This window comes from Stegostoma tigrinum, chromosome 37 (assembly GCF_030684315.1).
Source record: "Stegostoma tigrinum isolate sSteTig4 chromosome 37, sSteTig4.hap1, whole genome shotgun sequence".
Classification (NCBI taxonomy): Eukaryota; Metazoa; Chordata; class Chondrichthyes; order Orectolobiformes; family Stegostomatidae; genus Stegostoma; species Stegostoma tigrinum.
Window position 1 is genome coordinate 23,494,942 of NC_081390.1, and position 17,294 is coordinate 23,512,235.

Here is a 17,294-nt window from a genome sequence, read left to right on the forward strand (position 1 = left end):
ATGGCCTGATTTCATTCTAATATGTTGATGTAATGGCATTGTCTTTGAATGAGTAAATCCTTGGGGACATGTGTTCAAATCCGTTGTGCTAGATGATGAAATCTGAATTCCATAAAAATCTGGAATCAAAGCCAACCTAAGACCTTGTAACCCTGCCCATTGTTGGAACACTGATTTTCTTTAGGGAAGGAAATCTCTATCCTTACCTGGTCTGGCCTACATGTGACTCCAGACTCACAGCAATGTGTTTGACTCTTAACTGCCCTCTGGGCTGTTAGGCAATTAGGGTTGGGTAATAAATGCTAGACAAGCCAGCAACACCCACATCCCATGAATAAATGAACAAAAGGCAACAGAAAGATGAAGGGTCTAGGCCTGAAACGTCAGCTTTTGTGCTCCTGAGATGCTGCTTGGCCTGCTGTGTTCATCCAGCTTCACACTTTGTTATCCTGGATGCTCCAGCATCTGCAGTTCCCATTATTTCAGAAAGAAAATAAGCACCATTTTGGACAAAAGAATTGAAAACATATATAGGGTCAGCACATTCTGAAGGAAAGGGATATGGTGACCAGCTAGAACTGGCTGAATTGGAGCAAGCTCTATACTAATTCACATTAAACACAACTTAATTCTCATGATCAGTTTCTCATTGTAATATACAGGGAAATTGGAGTAAAGCAAAAGAAATATGTACAATGTGATTCATTAATCTTATTTTCAGATTAACCATCTGGTAGACTGTGTGTGTGTGTGTGTGTGTGTGTGTGTGTGTGTGTGTGTGAGAGAGAGTGTGTCTGTATGTGTATGTGCGTGTGTGTGTCTGTGTGCGTGTGTGTGAGATTGTGTGTGTCTGTGTGTATGTGTATGTGTGAGTGAGTGTGTGTGTGTGTGTGTGTGTGCATGTGTGCATGTGTGTTTGTGTGTGCATGTATGTGAGATTGTGTGTGTCTGTGTGAGTGTGTGTGAGAGGGAGTGTGTGTGTGAGAGAGGGTGTGTCTGTGTGTATGTGTATGTGTGTGAGTGTGTGCATGTGTGTGTGTGTCTGTGTGTGTGTGTGCAAGATTGTGTGTGTCTGTGTTGTGTGTGAGAGGGAGTGTGTGTGTGTGAGCGAGAGAGAGTGTGCGTGTGTGTGTGTGCGTGAGAGAGAGAGAGAGGGAGTGTGTGTGTGAGAGAGAGAGTGTGTGTGTGTATATGTATGTGTGTGTGAGTGTGTGCATGTGTGTGTGCGTGTGTGCGTGTGTGTCTGTGTAAATGACAACAGGTTATCATCCAACGACTTCAATTGAAAACACAAGCTTTTGGAGCCTCACTCCTTCTTCAGGTGTCAGTGACTGAGGTAGTATCAGGCACAGAATGTATAAGCCAAAGGTCGCATCTCCACGTGATGTGTGTGGAATGAACTTCCAGATGAAGTGGTGAGTGCAGGTACAGTTATAACATTTAAAAGACATTTAGATAAGTACATGAATAAGAAATGTCTGGTGGGATATAGGTCAAGCGCAGGCGGGGTGGGAATAGTTTAGTTTGGGATTTTGGACTGGTTGGTTTGAAGGGTCTGTTTCTGTGCTGTATGACTCTATGTATAACCCTCTGACTATGACTGCCTGACTTTATTTAGCCAATGAAACTCCATTTGCTTCCTTGACAACTCAAGGTAGCAGATGCCTATACTGGTCTTCCCAGCTTTACTGGGTCCATGTGGTTTGCAATCTAGTAAACCCAGGCTAATGCTGTGGAAACATGGGTACAAGTCCCACTATTGTTGCTGGTTTGCTTTTAATTCAACTAATTAGAAGTTGAGAATTGTAACATTAGGAATCAATAATGGCAACCATTAGACTGTCACTTCTCCTTTAAAACCCATCTGGTTCACCACCGCTCTTTATGTTGTCTGGCTCTGAAAGAGTTAATGTTCAAATTGTGTTGAGATCCCCCCAGTCTGACACCTCACAGGCTAAGTGAACAAAAGGAATAGAAGCAGGAATAGGCTATTCAGCCCCTCATGAGTGCCTCACCATTTTATAAGATCATGGCTCAACTGTCCCAGGCTTTAATTCCTCTTTCATACCAGCTCCAGCTAGCCCTCAGTATTTTTCATTCATTCACAGAATGTAGTTGTCTCTGGCTGGGCCAGCATTTATTGCCTAAGCGTAATTGTCCAGAGGGCAGCTAAGAGTAAACCACTCTGCTGTTGGTCTGGAGTTGCATATAGGCCAAACCATGGAGGGATGGCAGATTTCTTTCCCTAAAGGACATTAGCGAACCTGGGTGGGTTTCTACAACAATTGACAATGGTTTCATGGTCATCATTTGCCTCTTAATTCCAGACAGTGAATTCAAATTCCACCATCTACCACGGTGGGATTTGAATCCAGGCCCCTAGAACATTTGCCTGAGTTGATGGACTAATAGCCTAATGATAATGCCATTAGGCCATCGCCTCCCCATTTGCTCTGGCACTGAAAAAAATCTATCCACCTCCTCTCTAAATACTTCAATGATCTAGCCTCCACAACTCACTGTGGTAGAGAATTCCAGGCATTTATTATCCTCTGGGAGAAGAAATTCCTTCACACCTCAGTTTTAAATGAGTGCCTCCTTGTTCTGTAACTATGTCCCTGGTTTGAGATTCCCCCATGAGTGGAAATAACTTCTCAAAATCAGTAAAGCCCTGTCAAAATCTTGTATGTTTGTATACATTTGAGTTTTGGTTTTATTTATTCAAACTTGTGAAGTGGTTAGACGATAAACAAAAATTAATGCAAATTCTCTGGAGCCATTGGTTTTAACTTCATTTTGTTGTGATGATCATCTTAGGATTTCTCTGGGGTACAAACGAAACTCAAATCAACCCTTTGATAACTTTACCTGTTAACCTGAATTGATTCAATCATTTCATGCAGTGGCAAATACAAACGGTATTTAATATTGCTAATTGTTCCTGTTGCGATTATGTTTCTTTTTGTATGTGTAAGTGCAAAGGCTCAGTGAAGACACCATTGAGCAAATAATTTTATTCAATATTTCCAACACCCAGAAAAATAACCAGATATCCAGGAGATCAGCACCACGCAAAGCCTCATAGGGCCAATGCTTAGGTGAACCTGTAGTGATTGCAATGAGGTCAGCCAGCTAAACCTCACAAAATAGGAGCTCCCTGATTGGAGATGGTAATCTGGGCCAGTCATGGAGCCCTGGCTGACAGATAAAAGGAAGAGGGTCAGAGCGCCTGACACTCAGAACTAACTCTGAACAGGCAGTATTAGAATCAAGTGCTTTCCATGTGTAAATAAAGGGTGACTTGAAAATGGGTTACTGGCCTCTGTGGAGCTATGTCAGTTTCAGAGCATTGATTAGAGCCAAGCTTAAAACAATGGTGTTAATTTTGAAGGTAATCCCTAGAAGTGAGCAGGTTGAGGCAAAGTCCATTTGTGGTTAAAAACGTAGGAGTTACAGTAGCTAAGGGTTCCACCACTGTCACAGAAGTATAATGGCTGAAGGCAACCTGGCAGAGTTGTACAATAACAAGAGTAAAGATTAGACAGACTAGGCCTGTGTCCAGTGGAGTTTGTTAGAATAAGAAGCAACTTGAGTGAAATTTCGGCCCCAACATGGAGAGGATGTCTCCTCGTTTGTAAGAATAGAAAACGGAAGAGAAGTTAAGAGAGATTACATGAATTTTTTTGAAAAGGTGGAAATGGAGTCCTTGCCTACTTTTAAGGGAGAGGTAAACAGATTATTGTCAAAGAGGGTGTAAGGTTGTCAGGAGTAGGTGGGAATGTGGATTTAAAGGTTACAAATTGCAGCACCATGATCTTATTGAATAGCAGAACAGTTGTGAGGAGCTGAATGAAGGGTGACCATACAGAGGTTTATAAAATCACATGGGGCATGGACATGGTGAATAGCCAATGTCTTTTCCCCAGGATGGGGGAGTCTAAAACTAGAGGGCATAGGGTTAAGGTGGGAAGGAAATGATTTATAAAGGACCTGGGAGGCAACTTTTTCACGCAGAAGGTGGTTTGTGTATGGAATGAGCTGCCAGAGGAAGTGGTGGAGGCTGGTACAGTTACAACATTTAAAAGGCATCTGGATGGAAATATGAATAGGAAGGGTTTGGAGGGATATGGGCCAAATGCTGGCAAATGGGACTAGATTGATTTAGGATATCTGGTCAGCATGAATAAGAAGTTTCTGTGTTGTGTAACTCTATGACTCTATGAATTGGCTGTACATTTGTATGAAAAGTTGTGTAGCAGTGATCTGCAAGTATGGAAGACTAGATCCCAACTGCCCTGTTCCCACTGATCATAACCCCAACGCAAAGTTCCAAAATCCTTTTCTCTGTCTGTAACCTACTTGAGGAAGTTCACTGTAAGTGTTTGTACCTCAGCTGGTCTGATCTCAGCTTTTGTTTTAATTCTTTGAGCGTGAGCATTGCTGGTTCGGCTTGTATTTACTGACCATTCCTAATTGCCCAGAGGGCAGCCACTAGTCAACCACATTGCTGGGGGGCTGGAGTCACATGCAGGGATGCAAGGATGGTAGTTTTCTTCCTTAAAAGTTATTAGTGAGGCAGCTGGGCTTTTAATTGGCAGCAATTTCATCAACTCCAGACTTCTGTTGAATTCGAACTTCACTATGAGTGAAGGGGGGGATTTGAACTCATGTCATTAGCCTGATGTCCAGGATTGTTAGCCCCTCTGACAATACCACTACACTGCTCAATGAAGTCTAATAGTTGAGTGTGCCTCCAGCTCACCCTTTCTAGCCCAGGCACTGGGTTAATTACTCTCCTTTTACACCAGCAGGAACCAGTTACTAGCCTGTTATCTGATAATGTTTCCGGTGTTTCTAGCCGTGTAAAACAAAGCGTATTGTTTGCAGAGCGAAGACCACTAATTTTGTTGACAGAATGAGTCAAATTCCATTTTCATTACAGGTGATGCCAGGCCTTGATCGTTATTTTGGGGATAACATTTTACAATCCCGTCAGTTATAATTAGAGCCACTCCCTTATGGTGACTGAGCAAGTCAAAATCCATCACTGAATAACTGTTGTTTCCTGAGTAACGCTGAAGATTAAATTTCACAATTGCATCCACTTTTATCGCAACCTGGTGGCTTTGGTCACATTCTCTCGAGAGTTCTCCCCAGTGCCCAGGCCAATATTTATCCCACAAAATCAACACCAATGAACGAGACCATGTGATCATTTATCAGAGATAAAAATAGAAATTGCTGGAGAAGTTCAGCAGGCCCATCAGCATCTGTGGAGAGAAATCAGAGTTAACACTTCGAATTGAGCAACCCTTTCTCAGAAACCTCAGAGGAAGAGTCACTCGACCCAAAAAGTTAACTCTGATTTCTCCCCGCAGATGCTGCTGGACCTGCTGCATTTTTCCAGCGATTTCTGTTTCTATTTGTGATTTGCAGCATCTGCAGGTCATTCGTGTTCATTTATCAGGTTGCTGCTTGCCATAGCAGCCTGTCTATTCACCTACTGGAACGTAACTGCTTCAAAAGCCCTTCATTAGCTAAAGAACAATGTCTCAAGGTCTTGAAAGAAGCTTTGCAAAAGCAAGCCTTGCTTTCTACACTATACAATTGCCCAGGAATACTCTGAATATGATAAGTAATTTAAAATGAAAACAAGGAAAGAATACAAACAGACGGACAAGGCAGAGATGATATTGACAGCATTAGTGGTTTTTCCAATACTAATTGCAACTATTCAGAAGGATCTAATCACAGATCTCTTCATCCCTGGTGAGATTTTAAAAGGAATGTGGTACGAGCACTTCAATAGTTATTAGTGTGCACTACGACAAGTACAATGTTCCACGCTAGGAAAAAAAATGAAGATATTTTGGGCTCCATGGAGACAAGAAGCAAAGCAAATTATTTACGAAATGAGGCAGAATTTCTTTTTCAGAAATTAAAACTGTAGAACAAATGTGGATTTCCATCAAACTGCCCGTTTCAAGCAGAAATAAAACTAAGAGACTGTCAGTTTTCCGTGAAAGCACACCACCACCTCACTAATCAGTACTCACATTTACAACAACTCGCATTTAGATAGCAACTGTAGCACAACACATATCCTCAATGTGATTCACCAGAACGCTGAAAGAGCTTGACCTGAGCTGCTGAATAAAGCATGAGGATAAGTGTCCAACACCTAGACTGAAATATTAAGTTTTAATTAGAGTCGTATAGCTTTGGAGAGGTTTACCAGGATGTTATCTGGTGTGAGGGGGTTTAACTATGAAGAAAAGTTGGATAGACTCGGTTTGTTTTCACTGGAACACAGGAAGTTGAGAGGTTACCTTACAGAAGTTTAAAAGATTGTGAATGGCATGGATAGAGTGGGAAGCTTAAGCTTTTTTTTCCCAATTACTAGGGGACGCAAGTTCGACGTGCGAGGAGGGAAAGTTTAAAAGAGATGTGTGAGACAGGTTTTCCACACAAAAGGTGGTGAGTGGCTGGAACGCACAGCCAGAGGAGGTGGTGGAAACAGACACAGTAGCAGAATGCAACAAGCACCTGGATGTATACATGAATGGGAATGGAATGGAGAGATACAGATCCTGTAAGTGAAGCCAGTTTTAGGAAGGGCAAAGTGTATCAGTGCAGGTTGGAGGGCAGTAGGGCTTGTTCCTGTGCTGTATTGTTCTTTGTTCTGTACAGGGCAAAATAAATAGAGAGGAGATAAGATCAGATCTTCAGGCTGAGGTAGCTGAGAACGCAGCTATCAATGGGATGGCATTGACAAATGTGCAGGAAGCTAGTGTTGAAGGGGAGGTGATATCCTAAAGGTCTGATCACTAGGCTATTAATCCAGAGACCCAGGTGATGATCTACCAGATCTGGATTCAAATCCTGCCCATGACAAATGGTGGAATTTGAATCCAATAGATATCTGGAGTTAAGAATCTAATGATGACCATGAAACCATTGTTGAATGCTGGGGGAAAAACTCCATCTGGTTCACTAATGTCCTTTTGGTAATGAAGCTGCAATCCCTACCTGGACTGGCCTGCATGTTACTCAGGACCCACAATAATGTGGTTGACTCTTCATTGCCCTCTGGGCAATTAGAGATGGGCAATATAGGTTTGCTTAGCCAGTGAAACCCTCAACCTGTGAATGATTTTTTTAAAATCTGAGGGTTGGGGAGAAAGTCAGGAGGAATGTGATTATGCCAGTTAAGACGATTAGGAATTGCAAATACAGGTGTGTCAAAACCCTTTATGAGTATCCAATTTCATACAGAGGAAGCAACTTATGGAATGGATCGTTCCAAGAGTTGCTAAGTAGCAACATTCAATTCCAACCAGCATTAAATCAGCCTTACTGCAAGGTTCTTCAAAGTTCACTCTGGAGTGAGTCACTAGAGAGTTCAAAGTTAACTTGCAGGTAGAGTCCGTGATTAAGAAAGCGAATATAATGTTGTCGTTTATCTCAAGAGGATTGGAATATAAAAGCAGTGATGTGTTTCCGAGACTTTATAAAGCTCTAGTTAGGCCCCATTTAGAATACTGTGTCCAATTTTGGGCCCCACACCTCAGGAAGGACATACTAGCCCTGGAGCATGTCCAGCGGAGATTCACACGGATGATCCCTGGAATGGTAGGTTTAATGTATGATGAACGGCTAAGGATTTTGGGATTGTACTCATTAGAGTTTAGAAGGTTGAGGGGAGATCTAATAGAAACTTACAAGATAATGTATGGTTTAGAAGGGGTGGACGCTAGGAAGTTGTTTCCGTTAGGTGGGGAGACTAGGACCTGTGGGCACCGCCTTAAAATTAGAGGGGGTAAATTTAAAACTGAAATGAGACGACATTTCTTCAGCCAGAGAGTGGTGGGCTTGTGGAATTCATTGCCATGGAGTGCAGTGGAGGCCAGGACATTGGATGCCTTCAAGGCAGAGATCGACAAATTCTTGATCTCAGAAGGAATCAAGGGCTACGGGGAGAGTGCAGGGAAGTGGAGTTGAAATGCCCATCAGCCATGATTTAAATGGCGGAGTGGACTTGATGGGCCGAATGGCCTTACTTCCACTCCTATGTCTTATGGTCTTATGGTCTACCCACCTTAGTTGGTAAAAGGTGGCATTGGTCGGAAGCATTTGCCAAATGCGGAGTGCCACAGTTAGCTGTATTGCTGGGATGGCAGTACCCCTTCTCTGTAGCAGACTTGATGGGGAGCCTAGAGCAGGTGACTAGCTTTGTGCTGTTAGAATTCCGTGAGAAATTCGAAGAAGTTGTAGGCAGTTGAGTGTTAAGAGTCAAAACTACAAATTCACCCTAGGGAGGTTAGAAAGTGAGGTGGTTGCTGGCTTTGGCGTAGTTGTAGAGGCATACAGAACAGAAACAGACCCTTCAGTCCAACCAGTCCGTGCTGACCATCATCCCAAGCTGAACTAGTCCTACCTGCCTGTGCTTGGACCATATCCCTCCAAATGTTTCCAATTCATGTACGTTGTTCACAGTTTAAATGTCTTCTAAACTTTGTGATTGTAGACGCATCCACCACTTCCTCTGGAAGTTCATTCTACATTGCAATAGGCTCAGAAGCATCTTGTGAACATTAATACTTCAGCTCAGGCGGGTGTGCTGTACAGCTCACAGGCAGCATGTGCTTCATGTGACTGAGCAAAATTAGAGAGCAGGGAAAAAATACTCAGGGACAACATAGTTAGTGAGGCTAGCAGTCAGTGAAGAGTCAGAACCGTGCATGTGAATGAGTGATGGGGTGTGGTTTCAGACTCCAGGGCAGCAAAGACATAAGGAAGGAGGGAGGGTGATCAGCTGGAACTGAACAGTCATTGAGGTAATCCACTAGGAAGGTTTCCTGAGGTAATAGGAACTGCAGATGCTGGAGAATCCGAGATAACAAGGTGTGGAGCTGAATGAACACAGCAGGCCGAGCAGCATCTCAGGAGCAGGAAAGCTGACATTTCGAGCCTAGGTCGATTTTCTGATGAAGGGTCTAGGCCCGAAACGTCAGCTTTCCTGCTCCTGAGATGCTGCTTGGCCTGCTGTGTTCATCCAGCTCTACACCTTGTTACCTCGGTTTCCTGAGGTAGCAGTTTCAAAGAATATCAACAAAAGTGAAGAATAATGATCCCTCGTGAAGTCTAATGAGATTTAGTTATCTGTTATGGCATCATCATCTGGATAGGGAGGAAATTGCTGAGAAATCCATGAGATCTGTCTTGATCACATTTGCTATATGGCGTACACTGTTTGATCACAGTCTGTCACCTATATTTACCACATGTTAATTCTGGATGTTAGAAATAAATGTACATGTGTTATAGGTTATACTACTGTTCTGACTGGTATAGTCAAGTTAATTGCTGTTTCTTTAACACCATAGTAACCTTGTGACTTTATTGGCCTAGGATGTCCTCATAGTCTCATGCTTTGTCAACTTTGTCAAAAAAGGGCAACAAGACACTGCAGCAATACAGAACTACACCAAGAGGAGGAGGAATGCCTCTTCCAAGTGTTCAAGGATAATGGGATATCCAAAGAACTGGGTCAGGAGATGCCTACTGGAACAGCATCAGAAAGATTCTACACACCCCGACACACTCATCACACTACCTTACATCAGGAACATGTCAGAACTCACCACAAGAATTCTACGGCCGCTGGGCATCAGAGTGGCACACAAACCCACATCAACCCTATGACAAGTGCTCACCCAAACTAATGAACCACTCCCTGCCATGGACAGGACCAATGTTGTCAACAAGATCCCCAGCAGAGACTGTGAGAAACACTACATCGGACAAACAGGAAGGAAACTAACAACAAGAGGACATGAACCCCAACTGGCTACAAAAAGACACGGCCAATACTCACTCATCTCAATCCACATGGACAAGGAGAACCACGACTTTGACTGGGACAACACCAAGATCCTGGGACAGGCTCGGCAGGGACAGGCAGGAGAATTCCTGGAAGCATGGCACTCCACGAAGCATGCTATTGATAAACACATTGAACTTGACCCCATATACATTCCAGTACGGAGGAAACCTGGAGGCAATCCAACGGACCCCAGAGTTTAAAAACCAGGCAGGAAAACACACCGATGCTTCATCGGAGGCTGCACTGAGGATGTTACTGAGCAGGGTAACAAAACGACTGCGGAACAACAAACCAGCTCAGCGAGCCAACCAACCTTAACACCTACAACCCGAGCTACAGATCTACTCCAAAACCTTTGTCAACTTCTTTAAAAATATAGTTATTGGTACCTAACCAGATTTTAACTGAAATCTGATCCGAGAAGGTAACACAGAGTACTAAAATGGACTAGTCAAATAAAGAAGTTCTCTAAAGACAACACATCTATGACAAAGAAAACCAGACACTGACAGTAACTCACCAAGGGTCCTTAAACAACACCTTTAAAACCCACAGCCATTTCCATCTAGAAGGGCATGGGCAGTAGATACATGGAACACCAGACCCTGCAATTTTCCCTCCAAGCTGCTCACCATCCTGCCTTGGAAATATATCGTTGTTCCTTCAGTGTCGCTGGGTAAAAATCCTAGAATCCCCTTCCTAAGGGAATTGTGGGTCAACGCACAGCAGGTGGACTACAGCAGTTCAAGAAGGCAACTCACCACCATCTTCCCAAGGACAACTGGGGACGAAAATTAAATGCTAGCCCACCCAGCGACAACCATGTCCCAAAAACAAGTAAAAAGAAAATTCAACAGTAATGTCCATAAAATAAAATATAACGAGAGCAGTCAAAGAACAGAAGAGAGCATTGGAAATTGCAGCAGTAAGGGAATCATTCAATATTATAACAGCAAGCTGGTTATCATGAAAGGAATGAGAGCCCTCACTGGGTGCCAGCAGGATGAATTAAAAGTAGTTCACAGAAAGGAAGAGATTAGTCCCTGGAAGCTTTTAATAGATAAAACACAAAGTAACATGCCACCCACCACAGGAGGCTCTACATCTAAACTCATGACCATCACTTGTGTCATCATCAGACTCAGATCAAAACACTCAGAGCAGAGAAAATCATCACAGGTTTGTCACTTCAAAGTGGTACGTGAGATTCAGGACAAAATCCAAATGGGTTGCTGACACAGTCATTCCAATGGAGTCAAATCAATTCCAAGCTAGAAACACACCAACAATCTACAAGACAATGAAAACAAAGCTGGACAATTTAGTTTTACAAATTAGGAACTGGCAGAGTATGGAGTTAATCATGGGGAACAAATCTGACGATTATCGAAATGAAGATAACTGTGTGTGCAGGAGTCAGCCCAACTGCGGAAAAGGAAGGCTCTACCTGACCCAAACAGATATCCAGAGCCCAATAATATCTTTTCAAAACCCAACAATATCCTTCAACCCAAGTTACAAAATAAAACAAAACACACATAAACACTCTTTATGACTCCATGGGGACTCCTTAAACATGGAGACCTCCAATCTCTACTGTGTTCTCATAGCTACACTCTGATCAATCACAGTCTATCTGCTCGGTCTGAGAAATATGAATGCACAAGCTGGGTTGGCAATTTTCCCTGGAACATCGGAGGTTGAGGAGTGACCTTCTAGAGGTTTATACAATCATGAGGGACGCGATTAGCATGAATAGCCAAGGTCCTTTCCGTTAGTAGGGGAATCCAAAACTAGAGGACACAGGTTGAAGGTGAGAGAGTAAAGATATGAAAGGGACCTCAGGGGCAACTTTTTCACACAGAGGGTGGTGTGTGTATGGAATGAGCTTCCTGAGGAAGTGGTGGAGGCTGGTACAATGACAACATTTACGAGGCATCTGGATGGGTATATGAATAGGAAGGGTTTAGAGGCATTTGGGCCAAATTGCTAGCACGTAGGATATATGATCAGCATGGAGGAGCAGGACTGAAGGGTCTGTTTCTGTGCTGTCTGGCTCTATGGGTCTATGACAATTAACTGTCCCTGCCCTATCTCCATGCCAATGATTGCCCAAACTATCAGCAACCTCTTCCTCTGCTGTTTAAATTGGTGTTCCTTTACTCAAGCTTGTTTCTTGTGCTCTGATCCTGATGAGATGATGCATTTCAGTTTCTCATGTCTCTTTTAGCAGTGTTTATGTTCTGCACTACAACGTTCATGTTTGTCATTTTAATCTCAGCAGTCACTTCACGCTAATTCACAACAAGTATGGTTCGGAGAGTACTGAAGTGTTTTGCATTTGCATTAATGTGCAGCTTGCCAGAGATGTTTAAAAAAAACCCAAACTGCTCACTCGTAATGTCATATTTTAGAGCAAGGGAAACTTGAAGACAAATTACAGTACACGTATTTCCCAATGATTGAGATGGAATCATCCATTAATTTTGTGTTTCCAAACTTCTGACAGTTCATATTTTCTTCTCTCTCACCTTTTATGTCTAGCTCTGATCTGTTAAACAACAAGTCCCATGGTCTCAGCCAATCCCAAAGTTGTTCACAATAGTCCAGGTACACAGTCTCACCAGAGCCCTCAATAACTGGAGGTATATATGCAAATGCAGAAGCCATTGTGTGCGCGGTCACAAACAACAATGGGATGAATTACTGAGTGACTTATCTCTGATGTTAGGGAAAGACATAAGACAAAGACAGACACAGAGAGACAGGGACAGAAAAAAAGGAAAGAAGAGGCAAGGGAGACATGGGGTGGTGGGGGGGAAGACTGAGAGGGACAGAGAGAGAGAGAGAGACAGACAGACAGACAGAGACAAAGAGAGAAGAGACAGAGAGACCATAGAGAAAGAGAGAGACTATGGACAGAAAGAGAAACAGACCGGAGGTAGACAGACAGAGAGAGAGAGACAGACAGAGAGACAAACAGACAGACAGAGAGAGGCAAAGACACTGGTGGGCTGCTCCATAGGAACTTGAGCAATCAGCGCCACCTACTGGAATGGGTTTGAAGGTCTGGATGTCAACACCTTAAAACACGCGTTCTGTGTCAGGACTGTATATTTAAGCAACGTATTCAGGCAATATCAAAATAATTTGACAGCGAGACAACTGATGAACCACCAGAGTCCCTGTGGTTAAATAAGAGAGTACTCACCAACTGAGGCATTTTCGTATATTAAAATATATTGATCAAAGTAGTAATTTAAGAAATAAGGCAGTCGATTATATGACAAACCTGCAAAGAAGGAAATAAAAATCAGCACAAAAATGTGAATTACAGCAGCAGGATATATACCACCAGGGTTATGTCATAAAAACAGAGCTATAGTTAGCATCTGCTCTCATATAGCCAAACATTTCTAACATACCATTAGTTTTGTTTCTTAGATATTTTAGATTGAGAATCCTTTCTAGAGCTCACATTCCTTTCAGAATTGTCAAAAAGGATTGTCAGATTAACTGGGCATGAAAGGGGCAATATCAAACAGGAAGATAGGCCAGCATTTGCGCAGCATGCTCCGTAATCTTAGGATGTTGCTAAGTGCTTCACTGACAATGATGCCTTTCTGAAATGTAGTCCCATTTGTGATGTAGGAAACAGAGCTGGCAATTTGCACGCAACAAGCTCCCATGTGCCTATGACCAGATCATCAATTTTGGTGGCAAATTTCAAGTTTTGCCAAGTTAAAAAAGAAAGCTATAGTCTTACCAGACCATAGGAATGCTTTTTTCATTAGAGAGAGACACATACAACTGTTGGGGATTTAACCTGAGAGTCACCACCTCTCAGGTAAGGGGAGAGTCGTTCATGGTAACCACAGCCAATGCAGGAACTGAGCCCACACTGTTCGGTGTCACAAACCAGCTGCCCAGTCAGCTAAACCAGAATCAAGTCACTAGGAGAACTTACCAAATTTCTTCAAAATAGCACCACATGATCTTTTATATCCACTCAAGAGGGAAGGCAGGACCTTAGTGTCATGACTCATCCAAAAGACAGCGCCTCTGACAGTGCAGCACTCACCCATTGCTGCAATGTTCAACAAAGAACCCTGCCTGCCCTCTCAAAAGGGCAAACAAGAACTGGTGAAAAAGGCTGGTAGAATTTCCACCATGCACATTCCCAGTTCCTCATTAATACTGGCAACCAGTTCATCTGACTTCAGTTACATTAACGCTATCACACTTCAAACCCTGCAACATGTGGGGACCTTGCTGTGTGAAAACTACTGATCATGTTTTCTACAATTCAAGAGTGGCTATGTTACAAAGATAAATAATCAGTTCCTTTTGGGACAGCCTTAGGTCATGGAAGGGGCTGTATTCAATCTGCATTTGTATTTCTTTTCCAAACCAAAAAGAAAACGGGTCGTGAATTATATCTTCAAGAAGTCCATGGTACAAGAAGCCCACAATCTTAGAGACTCGACATAGACTTCCTTTAACATTTGGCACAGTATATTTTTATGAATAAAATAATCTCTGGCCAGGAGCACCTAAATCAAACAAAGATGACTGGATAAAACACAGGTTCCACGATTAAAACTTGAAGCAAAATGAGAGATACTGCAGCAGTGATAAAGATAAGTTAGCACCACAGTCACTGCAAAATTTATTGCCATATTCTGATACTACAATATGTAGTCTACAGTTTCTCTGGCAAACTGCTCCTGTTGCAGTAACCCAGAAAATAACTTCTGACCCCTGTCATTCAAGACAACTCAGTCCATTGAACTGTCCCACTTCATAATTACACGTCTTTTCAGTTGGTTGAATGTTGATGATACTACAAGCAATCATACATCAGCCCTTTAACTGTTTAAAAGTAAATGGGATGGAAACTGTTGGAGAGAGTTTTAAGCTGTATATTTTGTAAAGTTGGAATGTGACAGTACAGGGACAGAACCATTGACCAAAAACTGGAAATCATCCTGATATCCAATCACGCCAAAGGAATTTTCCCTGCAAGCCTACTAGAACATAGGTCCTGTTAGTGCGACACAGCGATTTGATTTCACGTTGCAGTTTAAATCTTGAGAAACAGAGGAAAAACTCCTAAAAGCTTAACTTCCCAGTCTCCACTCCTTTTGAGAAAGGCACTGGGCCAGGAATCTTGCCTTGCAATCCTTATCCATGGAGTTTTGACTCAAGTAAGATTTTCAACACATTAAATTAACAAGTGATATATGAATTATGAATTCACCTACACAATATCTGCAAACCCACCTCCCCCTCCCAATTTATAATGTATATGTTCACCTTGGAGCAGAAAATGAAGTTTTTATAGGCGCAGGCAAAACAATGAAAGGTTCAGATAGGCAAGTAAGGTCCAAGCTTCCAGTGGCAAAAACGACAGCGAGCACAAGGGACACATGTTGGGAGTTTGCAAAGGAAACAGAGGTGGCATGGAACAGTTCAGTGAGCTCCCCTGCACTTCTCTGGACAACATGCCCTGGGATCTTGTACAACCAGACAGTGCACAAAATCACAGATTGATAAGCTGCAGAAGGAGGGCATTTGTCTCATTATGCCGACACTGGCTCCTCAAACCAGCATCATTACCTATAATAACCTATCTGCAGCACTCCCTCAGGACTGCAGTGGAATATGAGCCTACAATCTGCGCTCAAGTGTCTGGTGTATGATCGAAACCTACAACACTTTGACTCTTAGGAGAAAGCGTTTACCGTTAAGTCACAACAGGTGCTCTGCTGTCTGTATGTAGCACATAGCCACTGCATTCCTATCACTGCCAATGGCATTCCACCGGCCTCCAAATCCTACCAAAACTATAACTCTATGAAATAACCCAATGGGGAACAAAGCAATGGAGAAAATAAGTGCTTTCATTAGAACTGACTTCTGATTATTCCTACAGCCAAGTATTTCTTAACCATTTTTTTTCCAAATAACATTGTGCCTCATGACAGTACTTACCCGGAGACAGAGAATGCAGGAAAAGTAACCATCCAAAGATACAGTTGCAAGGATTGGCCTTCATGTCAGCATCTGTGTCCTGTTGACAGAGTGGAGAAGAGGAAAAGCATTCTATACATGGTCTTGGAATCATAAAAAGATTACTGAGCAAAATACATTCACCTTAAATAAAAAAGAGTCAAACCTTGAACATAAAGCAAATTTGACCAGCATTACTTTGTTACATGAACAGAAGAATGTTAAAATGAGCACATTCATGTCTCTATTAGTGCGTCATACAAACAAGCCACATCCTCCCACAAACTTCTAGTTATTTGTTTCCCTTTTGAAAGAAAATATTTAGACACACTTAAGTTGACAGTGAAATTAGACATCTACAACTACAAAGCAAGAAAGCCACTTCATATAAACATTCTTTAATGTCTAAACACTTTGCTGCTAATTGTTTTGAAGTGTAAGTGCTGTTGTTCTGCAGATAAACATAGCAGCCAAGCTGCATAGAGCAAAGATCTGTAACCAGCAATGAAACAAAACACTCAGTGTCACTGACAGCCCCTCACAGATGGGGATGATCTCTTCCACTCTCAGGGTGAGTCCATTAGTGTGTACAGATCAACGGGGTTACCGCAGGCTCTGTTACACTTGGGGTAGAAGGCGGTCCCAGGAAGGGGTGGGTGGGCTATTGAACTGGCAGCACACTCCTTACGCTGTTTTCCGCCAGTTTCTGCTTTTTCACAATGGCAAGTCTCAAGGTGCTCCATGCCTTCCTGGATGCTCCTCCACCACTTTGGACAGTCTTGGCCCCGTGATTCCCAGGTGTCTGTGGGAATGTCGCACTTCCCCAGTGAGGCCTTGAGGGTATCCCACTGAAACGCTTCCTCTGTCCACACACAAAACAAAACTAGAGAACTATGAATGCTGGAGATCTGAAACAAAACCAGGGTTAGCTGGAGAAACTCAGCAGGTCTGGCGGCTTCTGTGGAGAGAAAGCTTTTGCCTGCTGAGTTTCTCCAGCAATTCCTGGTTTTCATCAGCATGTCTGGTCCGCTGGTGTTCTTTGAAGAATGAACATTCCCCTTCATCTAATAACACCAGGGGATATCTTTACATTTACCTGAATGAGAGATGGTGGCTCGAAAAACACAGCACTCTCTCAATCCTGCAACAAAATATCAGCCTAAGCTTCTCAACTGAAATCTGAATGTAAACTTTCTGACACAGGAGTCGACTGTAATCGACATGGCACAACTAATATTGTAAGACTGCACATCTCAAAAATAAATATTCAGCCTGAAGTTATGAGAAAATGTATTTGAAATGTATCTGGAACCCTTGCCTATCAAATGTACACTGTTCCTCTTTGGTTCTGTAGAATAAATCACTATTGCTTTCATACATTTTATCTTCAATTCCC

At 42.6% G+C, this 17,294-nt stretch overlaps 1 protein-coding gene across 1 annotated transcript in view; it reads right to left on the reverse strand.

Annotated features, from left to right (window-relative positions):
- cdh23 (cadherin-related 23) overlaps positions 1 to 17,294 on the reverse strand; it is an 807,091-nt gene that overhangs the window by 777,955 nt on the left and 11,842 nt on the right. The window contains exons 2-3 of the mRNA XM_059640347.1: positions 15,881 to 15,959; positions 13,098 to 13,178 (exon numbers count right to left, since the gene is read on the reverse strand). Of these exons, the coding sequence (XP_059496330.1) occupies positions 13,098 to 13,178; positions 15,881 to 15,944 (145 nt within the window). The 5' untranslated portion in view covers positions 15,945 to 15,959. The remainder of the gene's footprint in view (positions 1 to 13,097; positions 13,179 to 15,880; positions 15,960 to 17,294) is intronic.